We start from the raw sequence: 10,854 nt of genomic DNA on the forward strand, positions 1-10,854 counted from the left end.
ACCGTACTTTACTGTGGCTTCAGTCTTTTTATATATTTAACCTAAGACTCTGGTTTCATAGAAGAGCAAGAGTAGAAGCAAAAATCACAGAGAAGGCTATTAACAGTGGTCCACGAAAAAGTGATGGTGCCTTGGATTAGGGTGGAGATATTAAAGATGGAGAGAAGCCAAAACATTCCAGATGTATTTTAGATGATTTGCTAATGGTTTGGATAGGGTGAGGGACAGATAAGATTTTAAATGACTTCTAGGTTTAGAGCTCAAACAGCTGAGAGGATGACATTTATGAAGATTCAGAAAACCTAAAGAAGAAGGGGTCGTAGGGAAGGATGTTAAAAATCCAGAGTTTAAGTAAATTGTACCTAGTAAGTCTGAGAGGTGAATTAGACATCTAAGTGGAAATGTCAAGCATGCATATCTGAACCTGGTGTTCAAGGGAGAGGTCAGGGATGGAGATCCAACTAGGAAGTTATCAGTATATAGTGGTGTCTAAGCTGTAAGACTGGATGAGTTCATGAAGAGAGAAAATGTGGAAAAGGAGAAAGGCAGGAACAAGCCCAGTGGCATTTCTATACTATCCTAGTAGTCCTGGAGGAGCTAGTGAAGGTAAGGCAGAAACGCTAGAAGTAAAACCAGGAAACGAGGAAAAGGTGGTATCATAGAAATGAATATAGGAACAAGTTAAATGAAAATAAAGGTAAATTAGATTTGGCAACATAGTCATTGGTGACCTTGATAAGAACAGTATATAACGGCAGAGTAGAGGCAAAAGCCAGTAGAATGATGAGTGAATGAACTTCTCCATTTATTTGAAAGGTTTCATAATATAACTTAATTTTTATTTTAATGTTAACTCTTACATGGGAAAAAAGAAAATGGAGACAGCAGGAGTAGACAACTCAAAAAGTTTTGCTCAGAAAAGGAGCACAGATGGGGTTGTGACTACAAAGGAAACTGGTATCAAGGAAGGTGTGGTGTTTGATTTGGCTCTGTTTCATTTCAAGATGGGAGATATTTACGCATGTACTTATAGACCTTCAGGAGTGATCCAGTAGTATGGGACAGATTGAAGATACAGGAAGGAAAAAAAGGATGGCTGCAGGAACAGAGGCCTAAGGAAGATGAGAGGGGGAAAGGATTCTAGCATTCATTGAAGTACGCTTCTTCCACTGTAGCAAAAGACAGAGAATGTCAGTACAGGAGCAGAGAGACTTGAATATTTGGCTCTGGAGAAACAAGAGTGTTCCTGAAGGATGTAGTGAGGTCACTGACCAACCAAGGAGGAAAGGAAATGAGGCAGGAGGTTGGAGAAGGAAAACTAAGAATTTGTCACCATAGACCTCTTTAAAAAAAAAAAGATTTATTTATTTATTTTTAGAGAGAGAGAGAGAGAGAGAGTACAAGCAGGGGGAGGAACAGAGGCGGAAAGAGAGAATCTCAAGCAGACTCCCCAGTGAGTCCAAAGTCCAACACAGGGCCCTATCTCACAAACCCGAGATCATGACCTGAGCTAAAATCAAGAGTCTGACACTTAACCAACTGAGCCATCCTGGCACCCCATCCACAGACCTCTCCTTTTAAATAAAAAAAGGCTAAAGAAAATTCTCCAAAGAGAAAGGAAATGATAAAGAAGGAACCTTAGAACATCAAAAAGGAAGAAAGAACATGACAGCTAAATTGTGGGTAAATAAAATAGACTTCTTCTCCACTGGAATGGTCTAATTTATCATTGACAGTGAAGCAAAAATTATAGAATCATGTGGTTCTAATATAGATTCCTCTAAGAGGAATATATAAAGGAAATATTTAAGACAACTACATTATAAGTGGGAGAGAGTAAAGGGACATAAAACGAGGTAAGGTTTCTAAGCTCCCCTCAAACTGATAAAATAACAACATCAATAGACTGCAATAAGTTATGTGTATATATAATGTAATATCTAGAGCAGCCACTAAAAAAATCTATACAAAAAGATACACTCAAAAACACCATACATAAATTAAAATGGAATTCTAAAAAATGTTCAAAAAACCCATAGGAAGGCAGGAAAAAGAAAACAGAATAAAGAGGAAACAAAAAATAAAATGGGAGGCTTATTAACATATCAATATTTACATATCAATCATTACATTAAATGTAAATGATTTTAATGTACTAATTAAAAGACTAAGATTGGCAGAGTGGATTTAAAAATCTGACCCAATATGTAGATATGCTATCTACAAGAAACACACTGCAAACATAATGATATTGGCAGGCTGAAAGTAAAATAATAGAAAACTATATATCATACAAACAGTAACCAAGGAAAGCAGGAGTAGACTTCAGGCAAAGAAAATTACCAGAGATGGGGAAGGACATTATATAAGGATAAAAGGGCCAATCCACCAAGAAGACAGCAATTCTAAACATGTATACACAAAACAGGAGTGCTGCAAGATATGTAAGACAAAAACTGAAAAAAGAAAGAGACAAATCCTCAATTATTGTTGGAGACTTCAACAACCCTCTCTTAGCAATTTAAAGAACTAGACAAAAAATAAGATATAAAGGAACTCAACAACACATTCAACCAACAAGATCTAATCAATATTTATGGAACACTCCACCCAATAATGGCAGAATACACATGTTTTTCAAGGGCTCATGGAACATATACCAAGACAGATCATGTCCTGGGCTATAAAATAAACCTCAAAAATCTAAAAGAATTAATATCTTAAGAGTGTACTCTACAACCACAGTGGAATCAAACTAAAGTTCAATAACAGAAAGATAAAGGAAAAATTTTAAAATACTGGGAAACTAAATAACATACTTCCAAATAATCCTTAGATCAAAGATGAAATCTCAAGGAAATAAAAAAAAATTAATTGAACTGAATGAAAATAAAAACACAAACTATCAAAATGTGTGGGACATAGCTACAACAGTGCTTAGGGGAAATTTTATAGCACTAGGGGTAACAGTCTAAAATCAGTAATCTAGGCTCCCAACTCAAGAACCAAAACAAGAAAAGCAAAATAATCCCAAAGCAAGTGGAAGAAATAACATAATAAAGATAAGAGCAGAAATCAATGACACTGAAATCAGTAAAACATTAAAGAAAAATCAATGAAACAAAGAGCAGTTTCTTTGAATAGATTGATAAAATTGATAAACTTCTAACAAGATTGAGAAAGAAGAAAAGAGAATACACAAGTTACCAATATCAGGAATTAAATAGGGGATATCACTATAGACCATGCAAACATCAAAAGAAAAGTAAAAGAACACCACAAACAACTCCACACACATACATAACAATAGATGAAATGACCCACTTTCTCAAGAAACACAAAGTACCACAATTCACCCAATATAAAATAAGTAATTGGAATAGCCTTGTAATTGTTGAGAAAATTGAATTCATAATTTAAAAACTACTTAAAAAAAGAAACTTTCAGGCCCAGAGGATTTCACTGGAGAATCCTACCAAATATTTAAGGAAGAATTAATACCAATTATACACAATCTCTTCTAGAAAATAGGAGGATACATTTTCTAATTTGTTTTATGAAGCTAGCATTAACCTAATGCCAAATCCAGACAAAAACAACACCAAAAAATAAAACTACCAACCTATATCCCTTATGAGAACAGATGCAAAAACCCTTAAAATAATATTAGCAAATAGAATTCAACAGTTTGTTAAAAGAATGATATATCATGATTAAGCGGGATTTTTTTCCAGGGATGCAAAGCTGGTCCAATATTCAAAAATCAATGTAATCCACCACATTAGCAGGTTAAAGAAGGTAAATCATATGATCAGTCAGTGCAGAAAAAGCACTGGACAAAATCCAATACCCATTCATGATTTTTTTAAAATCTCAGAAAACTAAGAATAGAGGAAAACATCCTCAAATTGATAAAGATCATATTAAAAAAAAAAAGAACTACAGTTAACATCATATTTACTGGGAAAAAACTGAATGTGTTCCCCTTCAGGTCAGTAATGAGATGAGGATGTCTGCTCTCATCATTCTTACTCAACATAATGCTGTAGGTTCTAACCAGGGCAGTAAAGCAGGAAAAGGCATATCTATCAAAAAGGAAGAAATAAAACTATCCCTATTTGCAGATTACATGATTACCTACATAGAAAAACCCAAGGAATTAAAAAAAAAGAAAGAAAGAAAAGAAAAAACCTTCTAAGAACTAACAGGTGAATTCAACAAGGTCACAGGATATCAGATAAACAGAAAAATCTCAATTGTGATTCCATATACTAACAATGAACACATGGACACCAAATTTAAAAATAGAATACTGTTTAAAATCTCTCAAAAAAATTAAATACTTAGGTGTAAATCTAATGAAACATACAGGACTTGTATTCTTAAAAATATACAATGCTAATAAAAGAAATCAAGGAAGTCTAAATAAATGGAGAGGTATGCCATTATTTATGGATTGGAAGATTCAGCATGGTAAAGATGTCAACTCTCCCCAGGTTGATATATAGTTTAATGCAATTCCTACCAAATCCCAGCAATATTTTTTGCAGATATAAACCAGATTATAAAATTTACATAGAAAAAGCAAAAGAACTAGAATAATTAAAACTATTTTTGGAAAAAAGAAGACATTGGGAGGAATCAGTTTACCCAATTTCAAGACTATTATATAGCTACAATAATCAAGACCACGTGCTCTTATACAGAAAGAGATTCAGTGGCATTGTCCTAGATAGGGTGGATGAAAGAAGAAAGATCACACACATGATATTTTAGTTGACCTTGGCCAAAAGTTTGAAATGCTCTAAATGCAGAATCCTTGGAGATGTTTCAACAGTGTGATATACATTCAGTGAGTCTATATAACATGGTATACCTGAATAAAAAACAAAACATCAAGTCTCTCATTTATCTTTGAAACTGAAGGACAAATATCTGAATTTTTCATTTGCTCTTACTTAAATTGTTCATTAAGTTTGCTTTAAGAAAAAAAAAAATAGAAAACATGAAATTCCATAGAAAAGAAAAAGCTAGTTGTTCTGCAAATATCCAGATGGATGAGTGTGCTCATTTCAATAGAGAAGATAAATGTAAATGTACGTTGTGGGGAATTAGAAATTTTGATTAGATTTACTGGATGTAAATTAAATTTCTACCTCTAATAAGATGGTAAGGCACATATTAAGGGAGAAACTGCAAGGAAATTACACCGGTTATATTTTATAGGGTATTTTTCCTAACAATACTGACAAAGATTTGCAGCTAAAAATGCAAAAGTGCATTTATGTTACATCACTACAAGTCTGAAAGGGAGAAGAGCTGATGGAGGGCCAGTCTTTCTGTCCTTGGTGGTGCTAAGGAACTAGAATGAACCAGAGCACTCCTGTGGAGGTTAATGAATCAGAACCATACCCAAGTCAGTTAACCAATCCCAGATTGAACCGCCTGCTCCAAATCTAAGGAACATGGCAGCCAACAGCTTGTCAGCGCCCAAAACCCCTCACTGTTCTTCAGGAGACTTTTCTCAGGCTCACCCACCCCTGAAACTTGCAAATCACCTATGGCCTATGACCCAGCAGGTCACCTGCCTGCACATTAAAATCCTGGAGGAGAGCGAAGACAGCTTCTGGAGGAGACACCCAGACCCGGGCAAAGATTTTCCCTTGGGCTCCTCTGCAGTCAGCAAGCATGAGCCTGAGTCTGTGATTGGAACCCTCCTCCAGAGCATCAGTTTTTTCATGGAAAAACGGAATCAATGGCTAGGATCTCAGCTTTCAGCAGCTTCTCCTGACACTAGCCATGACTCAGGCAAATCAGACCAAAATTTACCTAATGCCTCAGCAGACTCCTCAGGCAGTAGCCAAGAGATGGTGCAATAGCCCGGGCCCCACAAGAAACAAGCAGCTCCAGATCTGCCTACAATAGACACGGGGTATGATTCCCAACCCAAGGATGTCCTGGGCCTCAGGCAGCTAGAAAGGCCCCTGCCCCTCACCTCTGTGTGTTGCCCCCAGCACCTCCCCAGACCTCTCAGGTCCTCTCAGTTTGAACCTCAGAGGTACCCAGTATGTGCACAGATGCTGCCTCCCAACCCTCCCCCACATGTTCAGTGGAACTGTCATTACCATTATTCTGGAGGTCCGTATCAGCAGGTGCCATGTGGCCATGACCACCCCCAAGCAGCCTACCAGCAAGTGGTCCAGCCGGCTGTGTGTGGGCATCTCCTACCTGGAGCCAGCATGAGGGGCTTGCACCCTGTGCAGAAGGTCCTGAACTACCCCAGCCCCTGGGACCAAGATGAGAGGCCTGGACAAAGAGACCACTCTTCCCCAAGGCTCCCGAGGGACCAACTATATAACCAGCCACCTAATCCAGCTGGAGTTCCTGAGGAGTCCTTGGGGTATCCTGCAGAGTTGAGACCACCAGATCCCCAGGCTCCATCCCCAGCTGCTGTCCCTAGACCCCCTAGTAACCTTCCAGCCAGAGGAACTCTGAAAACAAGCCATTTGCCAGAAGAATTATGGAAAGTCTTTATCACTTATTCTATGGACACAGCCATGGAGGTGGTGAAATTCGTGAACTTTTTGTTGGTAAATGGCTTCCAAACTGCAATTGACATATTTGAGGATAGAATCCCAGATATTGATATCATTAAGTGGATGGAACGCTACCTTAGAGAAAAGACAATGATGATAATTGTAGCAGTCGGCCCCAAATACAAACAGGATGTGGAAGATGCTGAGTCGCAGCTAGGCAAGGATGAGCATGGCTTACATACTAAGGACATTCATCGAAGGATGCAGATTGAGTCCATAAAACAAGGAAGCATGACTTTCAGATTCATCCCTGTGCTCTTCCCAAATGCTAAGAAGGAGCATATGCCCACCTGGCTTCAGAGCACTCACGTCTACAGCTGGCCCAAGAAGAGAAACACCGTGCTACTGCAGCTCAGAGAGGAAGAGTACATAGCCCCTCCCTGGGGGCCTCTGCCCGCCCTTCAGGTGGTGTCCCTGTGAGCCCCTCTGTCCCCAGACCCCGGAGCCATGCCGCGTGTGGGGCCCTGTTGCGACAAGCACTCTTCCAGCAGAGGCTGTTTGCCATCCCCCTCAGAGGGCTCCTCCCTACCCCAGAAGACCTGTCCTGCAGAGCACTCTTGCTGTGGAGACCTTCATAGACCCTGCCTTTCAAACAGAGGCCGTAGCTGCTCTGTATTCCCTACTTCTGACACCCGCAGCATGTTGCTCCTAACAGTCTGATGTGTCCGTTCTGGGCCTCTCCCTGCTTAGCAAGTAGATAATATAAATGATGTTGCAATAAATGTAAAAGACCACAAACACCATCCCGTTGCTTAAAGCTACTTTTATGAGTTAGCCAGATACTCGTGTGTCCTCAGACCAACCTGATTCATGTACAAATAATAAAATGTGTAAAATATAAAAATAAAAAAAAAGCTGATAGAAATGTGTCTTTCAAAAATAGCCATCATCTTCCTGAAAACAAGCTGGGATTGAATAAACCTAGTGACAGACAGTCTGGCCTCCCTATTCCAGTGTTATACAAAGACCATAAGTATGGGGAAGACCAAGAAATGGGTCACCTGCTTTTGCAGATTGCTGTGGACATGCTAAACAAGGCATCAAAGTAATCAGTAGCACCTGGCCCCTCTTTAAACATTAAGCACATTTAAAACAGTGGTTCTCAAATTTCACATCCTTCCGGAAATGCCTAGTAGGTTTGGTAAAGCTCAGATTGCTGGGCCCCACCCCCAGAGTATCCGATTCCTAGGTCTGGGGTAGAGCCTGAGAGTCTGCATTTCTAACAAGTTCCCAGATGCTGCTGGCCCAGGGACCACACTTGAAGAGCCACTGATTTAGAGGAATTTACACACCTGTTTGGCACATAGGGACATTATAACAAGAAAAAGTTTCTCTGGAGATGTGCTGGTATGCTTCCCTTTATCAAATACAATGTGTTTCCCTTCTAGGAAGCCCAGAACTATATTTTTAAGATCAATTATGTTAAAATATCAGCTGAAGTTTGAGGTACATCTATAGTCTTGTCCCTCTCTCTTTATTGAAAAATACTTCTGTTTCTTTTAAGAGGAATACAGGGTAGAATGAATGAATGAATGAATGAACGAACAAACTAACGAATGAATGAACTAATGAACAAACTCTCATTGCACTTTAATTTCTGAGCTAGAAAAACAGGACTTGGAAGCCAGCAGTACTAACTATAAGCCTTAAAATTTGACATTACCTTGATAAAGTTCCAGCTGCCAACCAACTGTCCCACAGGCTTCCGCTATTCCCCTCTGCTAAGCTAGAGAAAGGGCCAATGAAAGAAGTTCAGGACATCCCCTTGGGCTTTGATTTGGAGCCGGTTCACCCTGCCAATCCCACACACCTGGCTTGCAAGGATGAGGCAGACAATGCATTAATGCATAGATGACATAGCTCTGGACCAGTACTTAGCTCGTGAGCCACAGAGCCAGGTTCCCACTGACTGCCTTTTATTGCTCTGGCTGCTGCAAGGCTCTAATCAAAACCAGCTTTTGAATTCTCCATTGAGACATTTTCTCTGGGCCTACTCTACTGCAGACAGCCACAGCAAAAACAGCCTCGAGTGAGAGTCAAGCAAGCCCGTCAGTCATTCCCCAGGAACAGTCACAGCTTTGGCAAGGATCCTACCACCTGCCAGGGACTTCATCAGCCTCTGTTCCCAGATGCATGGTCCCTTCAGCAACACCACTCTTCCTCTCATTTGCACAAAACACATATGCACACAAATGCATACACACACATACACAAACACTCTTTCTAGGGCTGCTTTACAAACTGCTGGGCATAAGGTTTTAGAATGTCACTTATAACAGGAGTCAATAACCACATGCACAGACTAATCTGGAAAATAAAAAGACTGAATTTTGATATATGTTTTCTCTAATCATAATCAGGCTATTTTGGCTAATTGTTAACTTGCTATCAGCTGAATTCAACCTATAGTTTTCAAAGTGTTCCTTGTCAACCGATTTCAACCAAGGGTTTTCTTTACCTGGAGTTGGCAGGGTGTAGACTCAGGCAGAGCAACCCGACAGGGAGTTTGAAATGATCGGGTGTGCAGTCAGAATGGCTAAAATTAACAAGTCAGGAAATGACAGATGTTGGCGGGGATGCGGAGAAAGGGGAACCCTCCTACACTGTTGGTGGGAATGCAAGCTGGTGCAGCCACTCTGGAAAACAGTATGGAGATTCCTCAAAAAGTTGAAAATAGAGCTACCATATGATCCAGCAATTGCACTACTGGGTATTTACCCCAAAGATACAAAAGTAGGGATCCGAAAGGGTACGTGCACCCCGATGTTTATAGCAGCAATGTCCACAATAGCCAAACTGTGGAAAGAGCCAAGATGTCCATCAACAGATGAATGGATAAAGAGGAAGTGGTATATATATACAATGGAATATTATGCAGCCATCAAAAGGAATGAGATCTTGCCATTTGCAATGACGTGGATGGAACTGGAGGGTATTATGCTGAGCGAAATAAGTCAAACAGAGAAAGACATGTATCATATGACCTCACTGATATGAGGAATTCTTAATCTCAGGAAACAAACTGAGGGTTGCTGGAGTGGGGGGTGGGGTGGGAGGGATGGGGTGACTGGGTGATGGACACTGGGGAGGGTATGTACTCTGGTAAGCGCTGTGAATTGTGCAAGACTGTTGAATCTCAGATCTGTACCTCTGAAACAAATAATGCAATATATGTTAAGAAAGAAAAAGAAAAAGAAGAAGAATGTAGCAGGAGGGGAAGAATGAAGGGGGGAAATCGGAGGGGTAGACGAACCATGAGAGACGATGGACTCTGAAAAACAAACTGAGGGTTCTAGAGGGGAGGGGGGTGGGAGGATGGGTTAGCCTGGTGATGGGTATTGAGGAGGGCACGTTCTGCATGGAGCACTGGGTGTTATGCACAAACAATGAATCATGGAACACTATATCTAAAACTAATGATGTAATGTATAGGGATTAACATAACAATAAAAAATTAAAAAAAAAAAAAAGAAATGATCGGGTGTGTGTTGCCTGAAGGGAGGAGGATCTTGGAATGCTGAGCCACATAGCCTGGAGGCAGGCTCCTGATAACAATAGCTACCATTAGTCAGGACCTCCCACGTGCCAGATATTTTATCTTGCATTTAACCCTCACCAACAGCACTACAGGATGTCTATCACCATCCCCAACTACAGATTCTGAAGCCCAGAGGGACTAAATGACTTAAGCCAGTAAATGACAGAACCAGATTCAACCCTTTCAACTCCAGAAACTACCCTTCTCTTACACACTGCTGGTTTCCTTCTAGGCTCATCATGAACCTCATTTCCTATGACCTTCTAATCATGGTGCCACCACCTACATCAAATTCCAAAGCTATTTTGAAAGATAAAAAAAAATAATAATGAAAACAGATTAAATGTATATTGGCTTCTGAACTAATTCTTACTAAAATTAAAAGATGCATTTGTGTCCAGATAATGGCTGTGTTTTGTTTTTTCTTTCTTATCTAGGCTCCTCATCTCCTAGTGGCTAGAACTAATGGAGGCATTTAAATGCACAAGCACATACACATGAAGACACACTGACAGACTGCTAAATTTGCCTGTCTAGCATCTACCCTCAATCTTATCCTTGAAGTTGAACAGGGCTAGTCCCACCAATCCACTAGGTATTAACAGCCATGGGGATTTGTTCAGGGACAGGTCCCTAATTCAAGTTGACCTAATCCTCATTCCCAGGATTTTTTCCAAAGCAACCAAGAAGACACCCTATGTCCATAGGATATAAACCTGG

At 39.9% G+C, this 10,854-nt stretch overlaps 1 protein-coding gene across 1 annotated transcript; it reads left to right on the forward strand.

The window, feature by feature from the left end:
• The first annotated feature begins 5,367 nt into the window (after positions 1-5,367).
• LOC116634870 (adapter protein CIKS-like) lies at positions 5,368-7,016 on the forward strand. Its single transcript, XM_032408336.1, is given in 2 exon segments — positions 5,368-5,431; positions 5,434-7,016. Coding segments are annotated over 2 exon segments (1,647 nt in total).
• The last annotated feature ends 3,838 nt before the right edge of the window (positions 7,017-10,854 follow it).

Source organism: Phoca vitulina, unplaced genomic scaffold (assembly GCF_004348235.1).
Source record: "Phoca vitulina isolate PV1807 unplaced genomic scaffold, GSC_HSeal_1.0 scaffold10, whole genome shotgun sequence".
In the NCBI taxonomy this organism is placed as follows: Eukaryota; Metazoa; Chordata; class Mammalia; order Carnivora; family Phocidae; genus Phoca; species Phoca vitulina.